At 50.0% G+C, this 23984-nt stretch overlaps 1 protein-coding gene across 2 annotated transcripts in view; it reads left to right on the forward strand.

Annotated features, from left to right (window-relative positions):
- ZFAND3 (zinc finger AN1-type containing 3) overlaps window positions 1-22001 on the forward strand; it is a 335919-nt gene extending 313918 nt beyond the window's left edge. The window contains exon 6 of one of the 2 annotated variants that reach the window (XM_024122138.3): window positions 19604-22000. In XM_024122138.3, the coding sequence (XP_023977906.1) occupies window positions 19604-19758 (155 nt within the window). In that variant the 3' untranslated portion in view covers window positions 19759-22000. Of the gene's footprint in view, window positions 1-19603 lie in introns of both variants that reach the window. The other variant, XM_028479770.2, reaches the window with a different exon arrangement.
- Window positions 22002-23984: the final 1983 nt, after the last annotated feature.

Genomic DNA, 23984 nt, shown 5'->3' on the forward strand with positions numbered 1-23984 from the left:
TGCTGTACGCGGGCCTCTCACTGTTGTGGCCTCTCCCGTTGCGGAGCACAGGCTCCGGACGCGCAGGCCCAGCGGCCATGGCTCACGGGCCCAGCCACTTCGCGGCATGTGGGATCTTCCCGGACCGGGGCACGAACCCGTGTCCCCTGCATCGGCAGGTGGACTCTCAATCACTGCGCCACCAGGGAAGCCCCAGTATTTTAGTTTTTTGATGCTATTGTAAATAGAATTTTAAAATTTTATTTTCAGATTGTTCTTTGTTGCCACTTTGAAGTGCAGCTGGTTTTGTGTATGATCTTTTATCTTACTAAAGATAAAAAGTAAATTTACTAAAGATAAATTTAGCAACCTTACTAAATTCACCGGATTCCCTTAGGGTTTTCTGTATCCATGATCATGCCATCTGCAAATAAGGGCAGTTTTACCCCTTTCCAATCTGTATGCCTGTTACTTCTGTTTCTTGTGTTATTGCACTGGCTAGGACCTCTGGCATAATGTTGAATAGAAGTGTTGAGAATGAACTTCCTTGCCTTTTCCTTGATCTTACATAGAAAGCATTCAGTTTTTTTTTTTACCATTTATGTATGATTTAGCTGTAGATTTTGCATAGCTGTTCCCCATCCTGACAAAGTTTAATAGTTGTTACCTGTGGAATACATTGTAGGAAAACATAGGAAATGTTCAAATATATTCTCCCAAAACAGCTGATACAGCTCATGGTGAGCTACCATGTGACCTAAAAAAGGTGAACAAAGGCGTGTTTTAAAGACTTCTCCTGTCCCATGCTTATGGTTGAAACACATGCCCTTTGTTCAGAGTCATAACGTGTCTGTCCAGCCATAGTGGGGAAAGCCTGTGACCTGAGGGCACTCCTCTTTTTTCAAAACCAAAATCATAACAGACACCCAAGATGCTGTTCTGGGTTATTCTCACTTGAGATAATGAAAGCAAACCACACTGAGAAATGCTTTGTTTGAATTAAGTGCTTTTACTACAATACAAAATCAGAAAAAAATTGTGGGTAGATAGGTAATAGAATCACGTACCACCAAGATGAGAGGGAGCCTTAGCAATCATTTAGTCCAACGCCCCCCCCCATTTTTTTGTTTGTTGTAAACGAGGAAACTAAGGCCAGAAAAGTTGCCACTAGCCTCATATCACATCTGTGTGCTAAATGTTGGTATTTCACGCAGGCTTTGATCTGAAACTCAAGGACTGCTGAAGAGCTGCTTCTGACCAACATGACCGCTCACAGCAGTGCCTGCTCTCCCTCCCTCCAGCATAGCTTTCAGCCCCTACTGACTACAGCTTCTTGTCACATATTCTTGGCCATCCCTGGGGACTTCTGTTCTTATCTCCTCTGAAGTACCCAGAAGATTTCTTGGTCTTTCCTCCAGATTAATACACCTGACTCTCTTAACCTTCTCTTAGTTCAGCCTCCAGAACCTTGTTCAGGACTTGGGACTCTTATATGGACCCTTCACAGCAAAATGTCACCAAATTAGACCAGTTGTGGTAAAAATAGTATTTAGTCAAAATAACAGGATTAAAATATTATTTCTTTCAAAATTGATATCAAATTGTTCACAAAGTGTTGCTAAAGAAATGTCCTTTCTTGTGCCTTTTATGTGTGTAGTTAAAACTCATTTGTTTTTAGTACATTGTATGCAGATATCTGCTAGTAAACACTCTCTGTCTTCATACTAGATTCTTATGTGACTCCCTCTTGAGTAGAACTTCTTAAAAAGTGTTGGCCTCAGACCAGCACTTCAGGGTCCCTGAGTAGGTGGGGATGCGTCTTTGGAAAGCAAAAATGCAGTTGCTCAGGCAATTCTAATATACCCCAAAGTTTGATATACTGCCTATACACTTAATAGCTCATTTCTTCATAGGAAATGTAAAGGTAATTTAAGACAAAATAGAGTTACTAGAAATTTCCAATGAGGTAGGTCATGCACATCAGAGGTTTTATGTCAGATCTAGGCAACTCCATTCTCTTTCACTCAGAGATTTACATCTTCTGAGTGTTTAACACATGCCTTCCTCCACTGGTCTCCTCTCTCCTGCTAGATTCTAAAATACTCAGAGAGCAGGACCATGTGTTGTTCTGTAGCTTCCCATTGCCCCTGTTATAGAGTTATGTGGCCTATAGTAGGTGCCCCATCTGTTATTATTTCTTGTAATAACATACAAGAAAAAATTAGAAGTCAAAGAAATGTGGTGTTCTGGTGAGCCTGCTGGTTTTCTTTAGGGGAACGTCCTTCTGTGGTAGTGTTTGAAGGCAGGCCTAAGCAGGTGAATGGGAGAATGTCTGGCCCAGTCTCCATGGAAATTCTTCCTTTTAAAAAAAAAAAAAATTATTTATTTATTTATTTATTTTTGACTGTGTTGGGTCTTCGTTTCTGCGCACGGGCTTTCTCTAGTTGCGGTGAGCAGGGGCCACTCTTCATCACGGTGCGCGGGCTTCTCATTGTCTTGGCCTCTCCTGTTGCGGAGCACAGGCTCTGGACGCGCAGGCTCAGTAGTTGTGGCTCACGGGCTTAGTTGCTCCGCGGCATGTGGGATCTTCCCAGACCAGGGCTCGAACCCGTGTCCCCTGCATCGGCAGGCAGACTCCCAACCACTGCGCCACCAGGGAAGCCCTCCATGGAAATTCTTGATGCCCGCGTACATGTACAACCTGAGGGTTTCCCAATGGAATAATTGACTTAAGGAATAAGGTTTAGAGAGAAAACCTTAGCATTATTTATTTTTACATACTTTTATCCGCCTTGAATTTTTATTGGTAGAGGGGGGAAAATCAGGCGAGACAGGTATGCTGTCAGAGCAGCATTGCTTGCTTGGTCTAATTAAAATTATTTGATATGCTTTTGGTTTAATTAAATACTCAACTTTGGGGATGGGTGTATTTGCCTAAATAAAACCTGTGATTCATCTTGCACATGAATAAGATGGGCTCTTTGGGGGTCACAGAGACTACAGGTCACAGACCTACTGTGTATAACCACACCAGTCTCTCACTCCTGCCTAACAAACCCATCACTCTCTGACACAGAGTCCAAGCACTGAAGGGACTTAGAAGTTATCCATCTGGTGCCAGTCCAACTCCCTGAACTAACGCTGCAGAAACTACATCAGCAGTGCCCTGCCCTGGGCAGGTAATCCAGCCACCATGTACATCTCCAGCCTGGAGGGAGTGAGGCCTGTCTTGTTGCAGGCAGCTTAGACTGACTAGGTGCTTCCTCCGTTGAACTAAAACCAGCCTCCATATGTGACATGTCCTCGTTCCTCCTCACTCTGCCCTCTGGAGAGACCTGTCCCAAATCATCTTCCTCTCCTGCACGGCTTCTCTTCAGATATTTGAACACAGTGGCTTTGGCTTTCCAGCACCCCAGTTCCTCCAGTAGCAAGTTCATCCACAGGGACTGAAGAATAGTGTGGGGACATCAAAGGCAGGGTGGGGTACAGGAATGCCAGACTGGGCTCAGTGCTTGTCTCCATAGTTTTCCTCATCAGAGGCCGTCACAAAATCTGGGAGTCTTTTTTTTTTTTTTTTTTTTTTTCTTGTGGTATGCGGGCCTTCCTCTGTTGTGGCCTCTCCCGTTGCGGAGCACAGGCTCCGGACGCGCAGGCTCAGCGGCCTTGGCTCACGGGCCCAGCCGCTCCGCGGCATGTGGGATCTTCCCATACCGGGGCGTGAACCCGGTTCCCCTGCATCGGCAGGCGGACGCGCAACCACTGCGCCACCAGGGAAGCCCTGGGAGTCTTTTTAATAAAACCTTTCACCTGCTGATCTCCTTGTGAGACTGCTCAAAAGTCTTCTGTGGAGTCCATGGTTGGCCTCTGTTGCTGTAGTTCTCAGAACATACTGAAATTGACTGCATGTCTGTCCTTCCTCCCAGACCATAAGCACTGGAGGACAGGGACCATATTGTGTTCTTCAGTAGCTCTCCGCCCCTGCTATATAGTACCTGGTTTGCAGTGTTGCCTGAATGAGTGAATGGGTGAACCCTGTACCACTGCAGTTGTGATCCTCTGGGTGAAGGAAGAAGAACAGCTTTAGGGCTTCCCTGGTGGCGCAGTGGTTAAGAATCCGCCTGCCACTGCAGGGGACAAGGGTTTGAGCCCTGGTCCGGGAAGATCCCACATGCCGCGGAGCAACTAAACCCGTGTGCCACAACTACTGAGCCTGCACTCTAGAGCCCGCGAGCCACAACTACTGAGCCCACGTGCTGCAACTACCGAAGCCCGCGTGCCTAGAGCCCGTGCTCTGCAACAACAGAAGCCACTGCAAAGAGAAGCCGGCACACTGCAAGGAAGAGTAGCCCCCCGCTCACCGCAAGTAGAGAAAGCCTGCGCGCAGCAGTGAACACCCAACGCAGCCAAAAATAAATAAATAAAATAAATACATTCATAAAAAAACAAAACAAAACAATAATCTTTGAAGAACAGCTTTATTGAGCACCAGCTATGTGCTGGATGCCTGCAACTGTGTTATACCATTTGACCCTTGCAAAAGCATGGCTGGACAGATGGTACTCCCTTTTTACAGAGTTGAAAACTCAAGCTTTGAAGTTAAGTAACTCAGAAATATTAGGGAGCACTTGAACCCAGGTCCGTTGAGCTGCCAGAATCCCACCACTTTTTCATGTTCCCACACTGGCCCATGGGGTGCCCAAAACAGTGATGGTATGACTGCAGCACGAGTTGTCTCTGTTTTCAGCTGTATAGTTCTTAGCCGTTCCTCGAGCACTTCCCCGTCTCAAGGAAACATTCATTGGTAACAATTTATGCGACCTACTGTCTGGGAACCACTGTTCCATGTGCCACCTGTTGCTCCATCTAGATGCGATGCTTCTGGAGGACAGGGTCCATGGCATTGCCCCTTTTTTGTCCCCCACTGCACCTGGGTAATGAGAGACACAGTGGCACTTAATTCTCATTGACGTGTTTGTTCCATTTTCTCCTGAGTGCTAATTCATGTCCTCATTTTCCTTGAAAACTTACCTCCTCCAGGATACCTTATGCAGTTGACCTCTCCTCAGTGCCCCCGATTTATTACACATAGCTGGATTGTATTGATTTTATTTGCAGTTGATTTCTTGCTTTGCTTCTTGTGTCCTTCAGCATTTTCCTCTCTTTGTGTCTCCAGCTGTCTTAAAAGCCGGGAACTAGTGACTTTTTTTTTTCCCTTCTCCTCCACCCAGCCCCTAGAATAGAGCTCTGTAAACAGTGCACAGATGACCAATAAATACTCTTGACTCCTTGAGTCTGATAGCTTCTTTCCCTTCCTGGACTGACAGCCCAGCACTGGAGCTTGACTCCTTTATTTATTAGGTGAGATTTCTATAGCACCTTTCCTCTGAAGAGATCAATATCAGTGAAGTTTGTTTTTGCTTCTGGAAAGTGCTCTTAGCTAAGCAGACTGAGGTTCTGACAAGATCACATGATAGTCCTTACTCCTCAACTCTTGGCCCCTGAAGATGCAGGCTCCAGGAAAAGCCTTGCCGCTTCAAGTTTTGCTGCTTTGTTGTTGGAAATGAGCCTGAATAAGGCTGTGGCAAATAGCAGCACAGCTCTGCAGTGTTGGTTGACTTTGTAGCCAGCGTTACCAAAAGAGAACTTGCATTTGGCGGGCGGGGCACTGCTGTCTTTTGGAAGGCAGATATGGAGAAGGCCGCCCACTAGCCAGAGCCCCAGGCATAGTGGTGGAGGGTTGTTGGCTCTCACACAGTGCCTGGTGTTGCTAGAACTGTTCAGCCTCAGACTCCAAGTCACCCTGCCAGGGGGCTGGGTCCCTGGGACGGACCCACGAAGGGCATGAGACCCAGAGACTGAAAAGAAACAAGTGCTGGTGAGGCAGGGAGGCAGTGCTGAGAGCTGGTGCTCTCCTAGCTGGTGGGAGAGGAGCTGTCACACTGCAGATGTGAGTGGTCAAGACTGGCCATGAGATATTGGAGCAGAGTTCAGAGGCCACAAACTGAAAAGGGTAAGTGAGTCTGCCCTATAATTTATTGGAGAAGTGCCTAAAGTAATTGGATCATCTGGCTTGTCTAGGAAATTTCTCACCTTTCCATGTCTCCTTATTTCTTAAGACATTATTCCCATCCCTGTTCGGAGTTAGGCAGAACCCAGTAGGGAATGAAGGCATCTACTGCAGGCTTTGCAGAGAGGTGAGGGCAGCAGCATATAGAGGCTGCTTGGTGTGGGTACTCAACATCACCAAACTTGACCTGCCCTTGAGCCTGCAGTCCAGAAAACACCCTCTGCTGTCAGATCAGGAGTTAAGGCAACCATAGTTACTGAGGCACAAAAAAGAAAAGGGAAGAGAGCAGAAGTTGAGGTGCGGTGGTGTTGGAGAATCCCGGCATTGACTCATGGGGTGGTGTGAGCTTGGGAGGGGCCGCTGCTTATTTCCTCCTGTGATTTGAAAAGTGTTCTCTTTCTCTGTTGTCCCCTGTGGAGTTGAGAGTTTGGGCTACCGAACTGTCTAGTTTATTTTCTACGCCAGAACAGTGCCTGGGACATGGTTGGACAGAGGGGACGACAAGAAGTGCCCCTCTTTGCTTTGGGTACCTCACCAACTGCTGTACGTGTAAAATGTACAGTACCTGGTGGATACCTGGGAGACAGGTGACCCTGGCCTGTGGGGACCTCCCCCAGTGGCTCTCTTCCACAGCAGCCAGCCAGGCCTGCTGTAGTTATTCCAATGAGTCCTCCAGAAAAGTACTCCGGGGCTGCGGGGGAGCTGGGGGAAGTGTTCATGCAGGTGTCAGATGCTTTTCTCTAGCCAAATTTTCTGTTAGGTATCGGTCAAGATACTGCTTGTAATGCAGGAGATGGGTTGTTCTTAGGCCGTAGAGTGGGAGGTGGCAGGCAGTGGCTGCAGCCGTTGAAGACATTTGCTGTGGGTCAAAGAGGCTTAATCTAGTGACAGCCCATTTGCTCCGCAAGGAGCTCAAGAGCGGGCCTCTTCCTCCCTGGACCGTCGTGAGGACACCCGCCGTGCAGCAGCAGGCTCTTGCTCTCCAGTGGGAGACAGAAGCTCTGAGTCAGCATGTGATGGAGTTTGTACGTCCTTGTGATTAATGCATATGATGACATGTGTTCTTTAGAGCTGTGCACCTCGGTTACAGATTAACCCAGGAAGGGGGAAAGTTCCAGACTTACAGATTAAGGGGCTAGCTTTGTGTTAATTCTCTTGCATCAATTAAATTGCTCTTCCCTTGAACTGAACTGCTACCCCAGGATTAATTTTCCTTGGAATCTGGAGTAATTGACCAAAATACTAGGGTAGAATAGGAAAGGAATGTCAGTGGGAACCTGTGTGTTTACATTCAGTTCTTCATTATCTGTACTCAGCACATTTGTGATCATGAGTTACAGCAAAGTTTTAATTCCAGGAAAGCATCTAATGCCATCTTGGACATTTCTGGGTTGCCTCTCAGAGTGAGCTCAGCAAATATAGGCTCATATTAATAACGGCAATAGAAAAGCATAATTAGGAAAGTAAACTTGCTACTGCAAAAAAATTTTTTAAAGTACATCCAAAGCCAAAGCCAGACAATAATCATCTTTACATTGCGCTTGCTGTACCCTGTTCACCCAGGTGGTTGGAAGTAAACTGTGTGGTGGTGGTCCTCTCCAGGAGAGGGGGCGAGGGCACAGTTACCAGCAGTAAATGTTCTTTTATTTTTATTTTTTATATATTTTAAAATTTACTTTCTTTCCCTCCCTCTCTCCCTTCCTCCCTTCTCTCTGTTTCTCTTTCTTCGGCTGTATCGGGTCTTAGTTGTGGCATGCAGGATCTTTCATTGTGGCGCATGGGCGTCTCTCTATTTGTGGCTCTCTAGTTGTGTGGGTTTTCTCTCTCGAGCTGTGGCCGCAGGCTCCAGGGTACATGGGCTCTGTAGTTTATGGCACGTGGGCTCCTTGAGGCGCGTGAGCTCAGTAGTTGCAGCACGCGGGCTTAGTTGCCCCACGGCATGTGGGATCTTAGTTTCCCCACCAGGGATTGAACCTGCATCCCCTGCATTGGAAGGCGGATTTTCTTTGTGTAAAGAAATTTTCTTTGTGTAAAATGTTGTGTAGCAGAAAGAAAGCCATGTGAGTAGGGGGAAAGAGCAGGGGAGGAGGGGGCGCCCAGCCTTGAAACCAGGTGAGTGAGTTGTACTGTGTAAGGTGCGAGGGGTGACAACAGCTGGAAGAGCTATCCTGGTAACAGCCAGCCTTCCTTGAGTCGAGGCTTCAGCTGCTCTAGTGCCCGTTACAACCCCGTTTATAGGAGACACACCTGAAGGTCTTAAAGGCTAAAATGGCTTACCAGCTGCACACAACTGTCAAAGCAGTGCAGCTGGAACACGAATCCAGTACTTGGGCTCCAGAGCACAAGATATCCTCACTGAATTATCCAGAAAGAGAACTTGAGGTTCCCCTAAGGGACATGCCATAGCAGCAGGGGTGGGACTAAGCCAGAGGTTTCTCCCAATGCTGGTCTGTCATCTCTGTCCTCCCCTGTGACCCCAGCATGTGGATTGTTGAAAGGCCAGCAGAGAAAAATGGGGTAAGTATTCCTCTCTTTTCCAGGTGTTGTTCTAGAGAGACGCATGGCGTCTGCAGTCTGGTGTCCCCTGATGGCATTGCCACTTGGACGTTCTGGACTTGGATGAACCGGTCTTGCCAGTGTAGCCTTCAGGGGTGGCGAAACAGGCCACAGTTCTCTGCTGAGCTGTGTGTCAGGAGCCTGGCTTTAACTAAGTTGCCCCCGTGGGCCCAAGCTTTGCCCTTGGCGGCTCTTGGGTAGGATGGGTTTGGCCCTTTTTTTGCCTCCACTGCAGCTTTGGAGTTGGTTTTCTAGGAGACATCTCTGAGAGGATAATCTTTTACAGGACAAGGAAATACTGAAAGAGAAGGCCAACAAATCAGGAGCCTGTGGAGAGGAGGATAAGGTCTCCCCCAAAAAAGTTTCCTGCGAGTACCTCACTATTCTGAGGCCCCAGAGCGGTGGGAGTGGCAGAGGAAAGAGGAGGCCAGGAATGCAAGCACCTTCTAGGGCTTTTGGATGCTAAAAAGTGCCCCAGCTCCTAAGAGGCTGACGCTGGCTGCCTGCTTTCAGCTACTGAAAGGAAATGTTTGAAAGAGCAAGTCATTATTCCTGTGGCAGAAGCTGCCTTGAGCCATTTTCTCTCAGTTTTTAAATATATGTTCATCTCTAGGTAAAACAGCCTAGCACAACGTGAGCCTGCAGCCAGCCCCCTTCTCTTCATGCACCGAGGGGTTACAGAGCTTGCTGGGGGAGGGTTCTCAGGTCAAAGCTGAGGGCACAGTTTCCTTCCTGGTGCGGGCACCTGGCCCCCAGGCCCGGCCCACCCCTACCTCCCACACACACACCCTGTGGCAAAAATAGGGTAGGCTTTTCCTGGGTGGAGGCAGGAATGAAGGGTGGAAGACTTGTTCTCTGGACGTCGGGTGGTAGAAGGTGATGTTCCTGGGACAGGGCGAACATTCCCCACGGACGAAAGGAAAGAGGTCAGAGTTTTTGCAAGAATGGGGCAGTCTGAAGAGACGGCAAATAAAGGACACCAAGAATAGTGGGTTTTTCTATACTTGGGAACTGACGTGTGCACACACCGTGTCGGGAGCTTCGTTAAGCTGGGCTGGGCCGTGACAGCGCGGCTCCCCCTCACCACCGGCTGCTCCCAGGGCCTTCGCGAGTGCTCTTTGCACAGGCTTATGTATCTTTGCCTTCTGTCACAGTGCTTTTTGTTGTAGTGTTTAGCTTGTATCTAACTGATGTTTTAATTGATTTTGGGAAAACAAATGATTGCTTCTGTTTTAGCGCTGTCTTGGTATTGTTCTGTGGTTTTTACTAAATTGTTGAGTACATTGGGCTCTTCTAAATTGCAGGTTCTCCTTCCCCTTGGAAAACAGACTGATGCCTGCTTGGTGGTTCACTGTGGCTTTGGTTCCAGCTCCTTGGGCAGCTGACTCTGTCCATCCACCCATACTCTCCCCCAGCCCAGCCAAGCACTGTGTCAGCTAACTCAGTGAGCCGCGATCCAGTTCTTTTTCTTGGAGTGTGATTGCTTTTCCCTCCTCCGTGCAAAGTCAGGGATGGAGGAGAATGTAAAACAGACGCATTCCATTCCCGAAACACCTGCGGCTGCTTTGCCTTGTACCATGGGCCTGATGAAATAAAATAATGCATTAAGATCCTTTAATGCATTTCTGTGCTACAAATTCTGCCTTGGGCATTGATTGGGTCAGCGGACATGGTGTAATCCAGGGATTGCTGCTGGTGGGAGTATAAATGGTTAATGCTTTCCAACAGGCTTTCCTGTAGCCACCTGCTGTTCCCAACGTGTACTTACAAATGAGGTCAGTTAGCTGTCCTGAGTTTTAAGAAACTTTTATGTTGTTGGAAAAATGTGATTCTTTTCTTTTAATGCACTTGCCTGGTCATTTCAGACACGAGTCAGGTATATTTGTTGTTTATGTTTGAAATAGACACTTCAGATAGCAAATGGTATCTATTGAGCTGAGATTTGTTACCTAGGTTTCTCAGGGAGCTTTGGGAGGCCTTGGGTAGGCTCTGTTTGCTGTTTGGATAAAAATGTCAAGGTGCAGTCTCTGATTTACCTCCTACCTGGACACACCTGCCTGGGGCTTGTTGCTGGTGGGCAGGCACCGGGAACAGACGTGTCAGTGTGGATAGCGCGTCCACGCATGGCGCCGCCTGAGGCTGCACACCTGGAGATCATTTTATAGTGCCTCGGTCCCCAAGGCTTGTCAGTATTTTTAGGTTCTGCTTGAACCTTTGACAATCTGAAATTCAAATGAGCAAGAAAGTGTAAAACATTTCTTGTGAGTGAGGTGAAAACACCGGAGCAGCTGGAGCCGAGGCCCACCCTGGTCTGAGGCTTCACTGAAATGGCCACTTTGGGAGAGCCCCTGAGTGGGGGGATCTGCAGGAAAACAAGTGTTTAATTAAAGTCCACAAGTATCCAGAGCTGCCCAGTTTCGTCAGCTTTTAAATGGTGCTTTTTTACTCCAAGATAAAGCCAATAAGCAACATTTCTGTCTGGCAGGGATTGAATAAAAATGTCAAGGGTTCAGACTTTGTGAATTTTGGCAACTCTTTCTTTGTCTCCTTTAGGAAATTCCATGGAAAAAGACAGTTCCAACCCCTGCTCAGTTCTTAAGGTTCAGAGGGAAGCACTGGCCTGGGGACCCGGGGCCTCAGCCAAGGGTGGGGGCTGTACTGCCTGCGGGATGACAGGTTGGCTCCGCCCTCGGTCCTCCAGCTCCTCCTCCACACACCTTCCCCACCCCCAACACCATAGTGGTGCCTGAGGATTGGCGGGGAGGAGTGGGGGGAAAGGGAACTGGCCGATGAGGCCAATTATCTGGTTCAGCTGCCCTCAGGGCCCCTGCCTCCCAGCACAGCTGAGAGGTAGTGACGCTTTCTCCTCAGGCCCTGGGTGTTCCTCTTGGGCAGTGATTGTCAATGATTTTTGTCAACAAGTAAGTGAAACAGGAAATATTGTTACAGCTTTATAGCACTTATAGTCAGGTATTGGGTGTTAGTTATATCATCTTTGCTTAATGATGGCATTTGTCAGACTATTCTCAATCCTGGTGTATAGTCTCAAAATACCCACACCCGTCTGTGTGAGCAGAGGTGAGATTTAGCTATGGATGAGGGCGTCTGAATGAAATGGATGACTTTCAGATGTTAGCTTTAAAAGCTGAAGTTTGGTTCCCACCAGATGAGCATTTTTAGAAACCTGCATGTCAGACCTTTATGAGTCTTGGAAGAGTGAACCTTGGATCCATTTTCTGCCAGGAACGTGTTTTTAGGGACTTAAGGTATCGAGCATCTTCAGGTCTCCGTGGCCTGTGGCTCTACACCAGGAGGGCTGAGTCCAGGTGTGCTTGTTTATAACCGTGAGTGGCCTGCACTGAAATGCTTGTCCTCCCACAGGAATACCCCGGCCTCTCTGTTCAGGGTGAGGGTGACCTGAGCGTGCTGCCTCTGCGTTTCTCATTCACATGGGATCCTTTCAGGACAGAGGGTTAAGACAGGTCTTGAATTGTACTTTTTGCCTTTTGCCTGCTCTGCCCCCTCTGTTGCTGTCCACAGCCACAGCACCCTGGGAGGAGCCCCGCGCGGTTCAGCCCCTGTGGCTCCCGGGGCAGGCCTCTTCTTCATCCAGCCCTGAGGCTGCCTGCTCAGTTGAAAGTTTTTTCGAAATGAGGGTGTAGCTGCCGGAGACGTTGCAGCGTAGCTCGCAGAGCCGGGGCAGGACGGCTGACTGGTCTCACCTGTGCTGGTCGGGCCTCCTCTCCTCTCCCCATGCCTAGGATGGCCTGTCAGCCTGTCAGGAGCCAGAGGTGGAGAGGGGCCTGGAAGGTGGGCCATGGGACCCAGTGCTTAGACAGCTCTTCTGTACCCTCGCCTTTTAATCAAGGGCTCATCCCAAATTGCTTTTCTGTGCTGACACACACACACACACACACACACACAAGTTCTTGAGCGTTTTGTGAAATTTACTGAAAACAGCTCCGCAGCCTTAACGGAGCTCTGCAGCTTCCGCCTAGCCAGTATTTCATGGAAAACCAGTGATCCGGGGCTCCCAGGAGCGGGCAGCAGTTGTGTGATATGGCAGGGGAAAGGGCTGAGGTTAAACCACATTTAGTATTATAGGCTGATCTTTTTTCAAAAACTTTTGCCTTGGGTGGTTTCCTCACTTTGGGGGGTGGGGCATCCTTTTAATCATTATCCTACTGCTCTCTCTCCAAAGCACTGTATGTATATATTAGCTATCACAAGCAAAAGTATATTGAAATTGTTTTTAATACTACATGATGCTGAACTACGGGGCCATAAGGAGGGTGTAGATATGAATTGTACATATGTGAATGAGTTTGATAATGATATACAACTTTTTAAAATCAGGGAGAAAGAATTTCATGATACCCTGGGTAATAATACCAAAGCCCCTGTCGCAGCTCTGCTGATCAGTTCAGTGTCCTTTCTGCTTTCTTTCTCTCTGGACACTGCCTTGGCTGACCCACTCTGGAAAGGCCCCACTTGGTTTCTAATAAATGGCGTGAGGAAGTGTTGAGGCTGAGGCTGTAAATCCCCTTGTGCTCTAAAAATGTGTTCATCACTGAAATGAGAACAATCTGCTTCCCCAGCAGCCTAACTCACTTCTCTCCATATGCCCAGCTTGGTCTCCAGATTTCAGAGAATAACTGAACGTTCATGACACTTGAGTGGTTTCTGGAAACAGGTCTGTGGGTATCGAGAGAAGAGAATAAAGATTCACAGCCACCCCCCCCCCAGTCACCCCCGAATGCTTTTCTGTATCCAGAACAGCCCACCCCAACTACTGACACCAAAGTACATTTAGCCAATTGGCTGCTGTCAGTGGATAATACCTACTCAGCATTTGGGACAAGTTCCAGCATGTAACTTCCACTTGGTGAGTAAACTTGACAGGAGAGGAAATTGAGCTTAATTTATATCATGTAATAACCTCAGTGCAGCAACTTGGGAAGTTAGCCTTCCAAAATTTCCCCCAGACTTTTCCCCAGTGAATTACAATGCCATATATTGTAACTTTTACCAGCTCTGCTCCCTGCTGAACTGGTAAAAATTTACCTGCTCTTCAGTGATTTTCACCTTTCAAAAATCAAAGGCAAGTGTCAAGCAAGGTGTGTCTGACAGAGGTACACAGAACTTGAGTAGAGAAATAAGGTGTTTTTGGCTGAATGGAGAATCCTTGGGTGGGTAGAGAGAACATCCAGGAGTTCCTGTGGTTGTCATGCCCTGTTTCCTTTTCCAGACAGAACCCGGGGCTCTCAAGTCTGCCCGCCGAATTGGTGGTCCCCAGGAGTCGGCAGAAGGCAAGCTAAAGCAGAGCTGTCAGGGGCGCAGTGAGGGCAAGACTGGAGTCTCTTCCCTCCATCCCAGTCTACCTTTGACTAGTGAGGTGTTAGACTGAGCCAGGGCTGAGTTCATTTCAGGGGTAATCCATTTCCTGCTACTTTTATTCAGCCAGCACCATTCATCAGGAGAGGAGAGCCCTTGGGACCCTCTTCTGCATCATCCCAATTATCTTGAAGGAAGGGAAGCAGGGGTCTTCCCACCCCTAATTATAGATGCTGAAGGTATAGAAATATGTCAGGACTTGGCGACAGAAATGCCTCCACACACTTCCTGCTGCCACACAGCTGGTACCCCTACCCCAGATCCCGACCTGACAGCAGGTTCTCCCCGACCAGGTGGGCTTTGCTCCAAAAAGATGATTGTGCTTGTTAGATGCAGGATGCATATTGAGGCCATCCACGCTTCTGCTGTGAAATCCTTTAGGAGAAAGACAACTGGTATCCAATATCTTCAAGTAATGAACTTATCAGTAAATATAACACACTAGCTCATTAATCTTAACTTTGCTTTTGAGCCAAGTGGGAGCTCAGCTTTTCAGGAGACAAAAATTTCATCTCTGTGCCTTTCCTTAAACCTAGTCCTAATTTAGAGTCAAACATATTGCCCTGCTCTCCCTGGGAAGCAGTTAATAATGTTTTTTTTTTTTTTTTCTGTACAATGGATGGTCTAGGCTCGGCCTGGTCGCTCAGGCCGCTGTGGGCACCTGTCCGTACTCAGCATGAGCTGAAGGCATCAGAGCAGGGCTGTGAGTGTCAGCTGAGGAATATTCTCTGGGTAAAGTTGATCTTACAAGCTAAGGCTTTTGAAATTCTTGTCCATCATGGCCAGTCTTTGCTTCAACTTCTGATATCCTTCTCACATCACTGCCTCCACCCTCTTCTCTGAGAAGAATTGAGGATGGGGAGAGGGGCGAATCCCAGTTTGCAGGTGGTGGCTGTCCGTTCGCTCCGGCTGCTGGGGTCTGGGCTTAGAAGAGAGAGATCTCTGAGAAGGGGTGGTGTTTGCTTGGAGAATAAGTGAGGAGAGCACTGGCCGGGGGGTGCTGCTCTGGGATGCCTGCCCCAAGTGCGCAGGGAGAGGTGGTTTAGGAAAGGATTCCAGCTCACTGCAGGTCAGTCCTGTGGACCTGGTTTAGGCCCGTGGGACCTGGAGGTATGACCAGATGCAACTGTTGGGATGAGGTGATGGGGAGCAGCCAGCCCAGATCTCACGCCCCCTTCCCTGAAGGAAAGGGCCAGACAGACCCAGGGAACATTGGGTGACTGTCCCTCGCACACGTCCACACCCCCATCAGCACTCCTAGAATTTGACCAGAAGGGGAGAATGGGCCATGTCCTGACACAGCTCTGTGTTCCCTTTGTCCTCTGAGCCTCTCTGCTGACACCCTGAGGGCCTCCTCTCATTGTTAGGATGGCCTGTCAGGAGCCAGGCAGTGGCAGGTGGAGAGGGGCCTGGAAGGTGGGCCATGGGACCCAGTGCTTAGACAGCTCTTCTGTACCCTCGCCTTTTAATCAAGGGCTCATCCCAAATTGCTTTTCTGTGCTGACACACACACACACACACACACACAAGTTCTTGAGCGTTTTGTGAAATTTACTGAAAACAGCTCCGCAGCCTTAACGGAGCTCTGCAGCTTCCGCCTAGCCAGTATTTCATGGAAAACCAGTGATCCGGGGCTCCCAGGAGCGGGCAGCAGTTGTGTGATATGGCAGGGGAAAGGGCTGAGGTTAAACCACATTTAGTATTATAGGCTGATCTTTTTTCAAAAACTTTTGCCTTGGGTGGTTTCCTCACTTTGGGGGGTGGGGCATCCTTTTAATCATTATCCTACTGCTCTCTCTCCAAAGCACTGTATGTATATATTAGCTATCACAAGCAAAAGTATATTGAAATTGTTTTTAATACTACATGATGCTGAACTACGGGGCCATAAGGAGGGTGTAGATATGAATTGTACATATGTGAATGAGTTTGATAATGATATACAACTTTTTAAAATCAGGGAGAAAGAATTTCATGATACCCTGGGTAATAATACCAAAGCCCCTGTCGCAGCTCTGCTGATCAGTTCAGTGTCCTTTCTGCTTTCTTTCTCTCTGGACACTGCCTTGGCTGACCCACTCTGGAAAGGCCCCACTTGGTTTCTAATAAATGGCGTGAGGAAGTGTTGAGGCTGAGGCTGTAAATCCCCTTGTGCTCTAAAAATGTGTTCATCACTGAAATGAGAACAATCTGCTTCCCCAGCAGCCTAACTCACTTCTCTCCATATGCCCAGCTTGGTCTCCAGATTTCAGAGAATAACTGAACGTTCATGACACTTGAGTGGTTTCTGGAAACAGGTCTGTGGGTATCGAGAGAAGAGAATAAAGATTCACAGCCACCCCCCCCCCAGTCACCCCCGAATGCTTTTCTGTATCCAGAACAGCCCACCCCAACTACTGACACCAAAGTACATTTAGCCAATTGGCTGCTGTCAGTGGATAATACCTACTCAGCATTTGGGACAAGTTCCAGCATGTAACTTCCACTTGGTGAGTAAACTTGACAGGAGAGGAAATTGAGCTTAATTTATATCATGTAATAACCTCAGTGCAGCAACTTGGGAAGTTAGCCTTCCAAAATTTCCCCCAGACTTTTCCCCAGTGAATTACAATGCCATATATTGTAACTTTTACCAGCTCTGCTCCCTGCTGAACTGGTAAAAATTTACCTGCTCTTCAGTGATTTTCACCTTTCAAAAATCAAAGGCAAGTGTCAAGCAAGGTGTGTCTGACAGAGGTACACAGAACTTGAGTAGAGAAATAAGGTGTTTTTGGCTGAATGGAGAATCCTTGGGTGGGTAGAGAGAACATCCAGGAGTTCCTGTGGTTGTCATGCCCTGTTTCCTTTTCCAGACAGAACCCGGGGCTCTCAAGTCTGCCCGCCGAATTGGTGGTCCCCAGGAGTCGGCAGAAGGCAAGCTAAAGCAGAGCTGTCAGGGGCGCAGTGAGGGCAAGACTGGAGTCTCTTCCCTCCATCCCAGTCTACCTTTGACTAGTGAGGTGTTAGACTGAGCCAGGGCTGAGTTCATTTCAGGGGTAATCCATTTCCTGCTACTTTTATTCAGCCAGCACCATTCATCAGGAGAGGAGAGCCCTTGGGACCCTCTTCTGCATCATCCCAATTATCTTGAAGGAAGGGAAGCAGGGGTCTTCCCACCCCTAATTATAGATGCTGAAGGTATAGAAATATGTCAGGACTTGGCGACAGAAATGCCTCCACACACTTCCTGCTGCCACACAGCTGGTACCCCTACCCCAGATCCCGACCTGACAGCAGGTTCTCCCCGACCAGGTGGGCTTTGCTCCAAAAAGATGATTGTGCTTGTTAGATGCAGGATGCATATTGAGGCCATCCACGCTTCTGCTGTGAAATCCTTTAGGAGAAAGACAACTGGTATCCAATATCTTCAAGTAATGAACTTATCAGTAAATATAACACACTAGCTCATTAATCTTAACTTTGCTTTTGAGCCAAGTGGGAGCTCAGCTTTTCAGGAGACAAAAATTTCATCTCTGTGCCTTTCCTTAAACCTAGTCCTAATTTAGAGTCAAACATATTGCCCTGCTCTCCCTGGGAAGCAGTTAATAATGTTTTTTTTTTTTTTTTCTGTACAATGGATGGTCTAGGCTCGGCCTGGTCGCTCAGGCCGCTGTGGGCACCTGTCCGTACTCAGCATGAGCTGAAGGCATCAGAGCAGGGCTGTGAGTGTCAGCTGAGGAATATTCTCTGGGTAAAGTTGATCTTACAAGCTAAGGCTTTTGAAATTCTTGTCCATCATGGCCAGTCTTTGCTTCAACTTCTGATATCCTTCTCACATCACTGCCTCCACCCTCTTCTCTGAGAAGAATTGAGGATGGGGAGAGGGGCGAATCCCAGTTTGCAGGTGGTGGCTGTCCGTTCGCTCCGGCTGCTGGGGTCTGGGCTTAGAAGAGAGAGATCTCTGAGAAGGGGTGGTGTTTGCTTGGAGAATAAGTGAGGAGAGCACTGGCCGGGGGGTGCTGCTCTGGGATGCCTGCCCCAAGTGCGCAGGGAGAGGTGGTTTAGGAAAGGATTCCAGCTCACTGCAGGTCAGTCCTGTGGACCTGGTTTAGGCCCGTGGGACCTGGAGGTATGACCAGATGCAACTGTTGGGATGAGGTGATGGGGAGCAGCCAGCCCAGATCTCACGCCCCCTTCCCTGAAGGAAAGGGCCAGACAGACCCAGGGAACATTGGGTGACTGTCCCTCGCACACGTCCACACCCCCATCAGCACTCCTAGAATTTGACCAGAAGGGGAGAATGGGCCATGTCCTGACACAGCTCTGTGTTCCCTTTGTCCTCTGAGCCTCTCTGCTGACACCCTGAGGGCCTCCTCTCATTGTTTCCCACCAGAGGGGTTTCATCTGTGCCTCTGCCTGCTCTGCCAGCCTCTCCTCAACTCTTTGTTCTCCAGCGTTGTGCTCCCAGGAGGCCCGAGTGTGTGGGCCTCACCTCCTGCCCACCAGGTGGGGTTGGAAGCATCAGGCTCCATTAAGATGCTAGTCGGAGCTCGACATTTCTGTTCTTTCCTCTCTTTAAATGTAATACCTTGTCCAGTGCTTGAAGTAACCCATTTTCCTCTGAGAGCCCCCATTCATGTGTGAGTTTTGGTTTGATCACACCCACCGTCCCCATAATCATTTCTGCCCTCCCTTCCCCCCCCCCCCCCCCCCCCCCCCCCCCCCCCCTCCCCCCAGCACTCCTAGAATTTGACCAGAAGGGGAGAATGGGCCATGTCCTGACACAGCTCTGTGTTCCCTTTGTCCTCTGAGCCTCTCTGCTGACACCCTGAGGGCCTCCTCTCATTGTTTCCCACCAGAGGGGTTTCATCTGTGCCTCTGCCTGCTCTGCCAGCCTCTCCTCAACTCTTTGTTCTCCAGCGTTGTGCTCCCAGGAGGCCCGAGTGTGTGGGCCTCACCTCCTGCCCACCAGGTGGGGTTGGAAGCATCAGGCTCCATTAAGATGCTAGTCGGAGCTCGACATTTCTGTTCTTTCCTCTCTTTAAATGTAATACCTTGTCCAGTGCTTGAAGTAACCCATTTTCCTCTGAGAGCCCCCATTCATGTGTGAGTTTTGGTTTGATCACACCCACCGTCCCCATAATCATTTCTGCCCTCCCTTCCCCACCCCCATCCCCCACCCCCCGCCCCGGTCTCCTAGAAGCAGTGCGTGTCTTGTGGTAGATACTGAGGTTTGTCCAGGCCGGGGAAGCTCTTGAGCTGCCAGCTCTGGGCTCTCCCGCCTGTGTGGGGCTGGGAGGGAAGGGGCTCAAGAGCCCACTCATTTCTGAGGCAGGCGCTGCAGAGTCACCCTGGGGTTCCACCCTCAGGGTCCAGGCAGGAACAGCATTGAAGGCAGATGTGCCCCTTGGACGTTCTGAGGACGTCGTTGGACTTGCCTGAAAGTGCTGGCTGTTTTGTTAGAGGGGGGATATTGTAATAGGCTTTTCAGCAGCCGGAGCCCCTGCTGCAACCATTGTCCACTCACTGGACGGCCCTCCTGCTCTCTGGACCCGAGGGAGAGCTGGGCTCTGTGCATGTGGAGGCCACCCTAATGGTCTGTCTTCTCTGCTTCCCCCACTGCTACAGGTTACGTGTTCTGTATGTTGCATCGCCTCCCCGAGCAGCATGACTGTACGTTTGACCACATGGGCCGCGGCAGAGAGGAAGCCATCATGAAAATGGTGAAACTGGACCGGAAAGTGGGGCGCTCTTGCCAGCGCATCGGGGAAGGGTGCTCCTGAAGGCCGGCTTGGCCGCTACGTGACGCTGTTCTTAGTTCACTAATGTTAGCCTTATTTAGGACAAAGTCAGCCAGACACCTTGTACTGGGCACGCGTCAGACTACAGCCAGTCCGTTTCCTTTCCTTAGCCAGCCATCCTGGTACTGTAGTTTAGGGGTTGATGGTGGTTGAAATTGATTTCTGGCTGGTTACTAAGGTGCCTGCTAGCCATTGTATAAAATTAAAACATGAAGAATATTTTTTTTTGAGCATGGCTAGTGGATTTAAAACAACACATACCTGTCACTGCTGGAGTCAAACTTACAAAAAGCCTTAAGTGGAAAGTGTTCCAGACGGAGACTCTGAGTCAATAGAGGAGGAGAAGCTGGTGTTCAAGTCCCCACGACGCACGTGGCTTTGCCGGAAGCTCTGGTTAGTGTTCGGCCTTCACCTCTTCACTATCCTTAGTCCCAGTAGCCAGGATACCTGATGGCCACGCATGCCCGGGCCACGGGAGGCTGTTGAGATTGGCCCCGTGGCTGGGCTGGGTGGTGGCCTTGCTCTCCCACTGAGCAGGAAATGGGGGTGGGGACAGGTTAAGAAAATTTACCTGACTTGCTATGAAAAAACTCTCTCATCACACGAGAAGAGAAACAGTAACCTCACTTTGAAAATCAGCTCCACTCAAGACTAGTCCACGAAAGAGAACCACCTTTTCTACACAGGACCCTTGGTCATGAGAAGCAACCGCGGGCGCACCCTGACCCACTGGCTCTGGTTTGCCGTTTGCCGAGTGCAGGGATCTGGCAGTTGATCAAATAAGGCTAATTGCAGCACCGCAACTGTGGCCCACAAACTGGCCTCTGCAGCTAGATTTCTATATTGGAAGTTTTTAAAAAAGATGTTTCATAGCCAGCAGGAATCAATAGAAGAGCTGGGAGCTGCCTGCAGCTCCGTTCCTTCCAGCAGGAGCCTACTCGGCCCCTCCAAGGCCAAGGGGACGATGCCTTGGCCTCGCCTCTCATGTCTGTGCAGCCCCATAGTCCAAGGGCAACCAGTCCACTTGTACCACATAGCAAGTTTAGTAAGGGGGGCAGCATATGTCACAGGGACAGAGGTTGATCTGTCTAGAACAGTGGTTTGTGGCCGTGGCCCAGCTTGAGAGAGACACTCGCTCGGGCAGGTGGGGGGAGGGCCTATTTCTCAGCGTGTTTCTCTTCAGAGAGGAGTGGAGGCAGGGGCTCAGGCCCAGTGGGGATGGGTGGAGATGGGCCTGTTTGCCCGTGTTAGGAAATCATCACCGATCAGGTCTGGGGGGGGGTTGGGTAGACAGGAGAAGGATGCCCTTGAAAGCCTGAGTGGGAGTGAATGGCCCCAGAGCCCCATCTGATCCAGGCCGGTGAGGGTCGGAGGCTTCTGCAGAGGCAGTTTGGATCTGCCCGCACACAGGCTACTGGAATGGTTTAACCCAGCAACTTACCCTTTTATACCACAGCAAGTGTTTGCTCAACTCTGTCTGCAAATTAACAGTTAATACCTGCAACTACAAATGTTTTTGGTCTGAAATACTGAAATAGGAAATCACGCTCTTCCCCGCCTCCTCTCCCACCCCGCCCCCACCAGAGTGGAATCCGCTGCAAAATCTCCAGCCTTAATTCTTGCTTCAGGACCCAGACCGGCGTCTTGCTCTAGGGCAGCCCAGGGCAGAGGGGCCAGGTCTGCCCACGTTTACCACTGTTACCAAGCCACGGCCCTCTGGCCAGTACCTGGCCATCCTCAGTGATGCGGCCCACCTCGGCCCCCTACCAAGCTCTGATCGTGAAGAGGCCACAGGCGCCCTTGCAGCCCTCCTCAGGCCCCATTGGCTGCTGCTTCCCGGCGGCAGCCATGGGAAGCAGGCTCTCTGGGGAGCCCGGCCGCACACAGGGCTCGCAGCCCATGGTCACTTCCTGATGGTAGAGCTGGGGGTGGGGTGGGACGGCTTGTTCCCCGGCAGTATCTGTTCTGTGAAGTTTGTTAAATGTAAGGAAAGCTTAAATTCTTGTATCTTTAAAAGAGAAAATCTTATTTAACCCTTTTGTGTTCTAGATTTACTTACACACATAGCCTAGAGCTCAGTTTTAGTTTTAACATTGTGAAAATATTAAAAGAATCTTGTAACTTTATTCTTTTTTCTCCTGCTGAAAAAAAAAATTAAACCAATCGTATGAAAGTTTGGATTTCTCTGTTTTGCCGGTTCTCCTAAGTGCCACCTGGACGACCAGAAAAATAATAAAAGGTCTCCCCAGCCAGAGGTTGGAAGAGATGGAGGGCTCTTGTGTGCACTGTCTGGGGCTCACTTGTCCGGTAAGTGTCCAGGCTCCACGGTTGCTCCTCTGGTTTCTCTTGTGTGGTTCCGCCTCGGGAGACCCTGGGGTAGAGGTGTGTCTGCTGGGCCCAGCCTTCTCTGGCAGCAGGGAGGTTACGTACCGGGGGGAGATGGGAAGAATGAGCACCACCCCAGAGGGCCCCCAGCTGTGCGAGGGTTGGGTGTGCCTGGGTCCTGGCACATCCAAGACCCGACTTAACCGAGGACAGGCCTGGAGGAGAAAGATTCCCGGAAGGGACGATCAGAATGATGTAAATGCTGTGTAAAGGATCACCTAATACGCCTTAAGATAGACTAGGCTATCTCAGGATGGAGAGGTGGTGGCTGGGGTCTGCAGTACCCGGGGCCTGGAAAGGCGTTCTGAGAAGAAGGTGCTGTAGAGCTGTGGTCACAGTGTGGGCCCACATTCCTCTTTCTTACCGTCGTAGAGCAAGTCAGCCACACCTCATCATCCACACATGTACAGGGCGTGATACTTAGGCCCCACAGAGGGCTAGTTGAGATCACAGGAGACGGGCTTGTTTGGGTGCTGTCTGTCTGCCTCCTGCCCAGAGGCAGAGAAAGCATGGAGCCGTGGGGGAGGGACCACGACGCACAGGAGTCTTCGCATGATTTCTGAAGGGAAGCCACATCGCAGTCTCACAGCTGTCAACTCAGTTGTTGTGAACACACAATTTGTATGTTTGCTCACCTAGGCTGCTATGCAAAATGAAGCTGCATCCTGCCCACAAATGAACACGTATTCCAAACAGCAACAGTGCACTTTGGGCTTCTGGACACAGTCCTCCTTTACAGATGGCTCAGAAGAGCTGTTCCCCATCCCCAGCCCAGCATGGCCCCTACCCTCCCACATCAAAGAGGCCCTCACCAACCTTTACAGACCCAGAAACCAAAGATAGAGGACCTCTGCGTTCTTGGGTGAATTCAGGTTATACACGTCTGGCAAGAGTGGCTCATGGGCCAAGCCCCACGGCCACGCTGAGGTGCTCCTGCCACCCCTCCCTCCCCACACCGCGGTCCCAAGGCCGAGTCAGTGCGGTCCTCACCCTCCTCTGGCTTTTCTAGGTGTGAGGGTACGGGTGGGGCGGCCTCGGAACCTTAGTGCTGGGAGAGCCTGACGAGAGAGGCCTGGCTGTTCCTCAGAGCTGGTGCTGCCTCTCAGGTCCCTTCTGGGAGGGAGCGCTGAGAACTGGAGCTGCCCTCTGCAGAAGGAGGCCGGGAGAAGCTGGGCCCCAAGGCCTGGGGAGCTCTGAGCTGGCCTGGGCTGGTCAGCGGCTCTGTGCTCCCTGCCATCCCTGCCCACAGGCTTCTGGATCTCACTGTCAGCACCCAGGGCCACTGATGGGGACCCACTGCCTGGGGCAGGTCTGGGAGGGAGAACTCCCCTAGCAGCTGGGAGTAAACCAGGAACGTGGCGCTAGAAGCAGCCATCGGGGAGGACAGTGCCCCCTACACGCAGGGTGGAGAGCAGAGGCCGAGGGGCACGGTGACCTTGGACAGCCTGGTCCTCTGTGCCCCACTGCTGCTCAAGTACCCTCCCTGTCCTGAGCCACGAGCTCTCGGAGGAGGCTCTCTGGCAGCAGATGGACAGGCTGTAACAGCGTCACCAGTGTTCCCGGGGCATCCATGGGAACCCAAGCCCCGGGCCCCAGATCCCGCCTTACAGGCCTCTCAGCACCTCCTGCCGCTGGCTCTCAAAGCTGGCAGCCTCCAGCTGTCCCAGATGCAGAGACAGCCAAGAGGAGACAATAGTGGAGGCAGGTGGAGGCAGCCGCTGCCTCCTGCTCTGGGCTCAGGGCTGTAAATACTCAGGATGCACGTGGTAAATGCGCGAGACATTTATCATAAATTAATTACAGGTGGATGATTGTGGGTCTTT

Source organism: Physeter macrocephalus, chromosome 18, assembly GCF_002837175.3.
Source record: "Physeter macrocephalus isolate SW-GA chromosome 18, ASM283717v5, whole genome shotgun sequence".
Lineage (NCBI taxonomy): Eukaryota > Metazoa > Chordata > Mammalia > Artiodactyla > Physeteridae > Physeter > Physeter macrocephalus.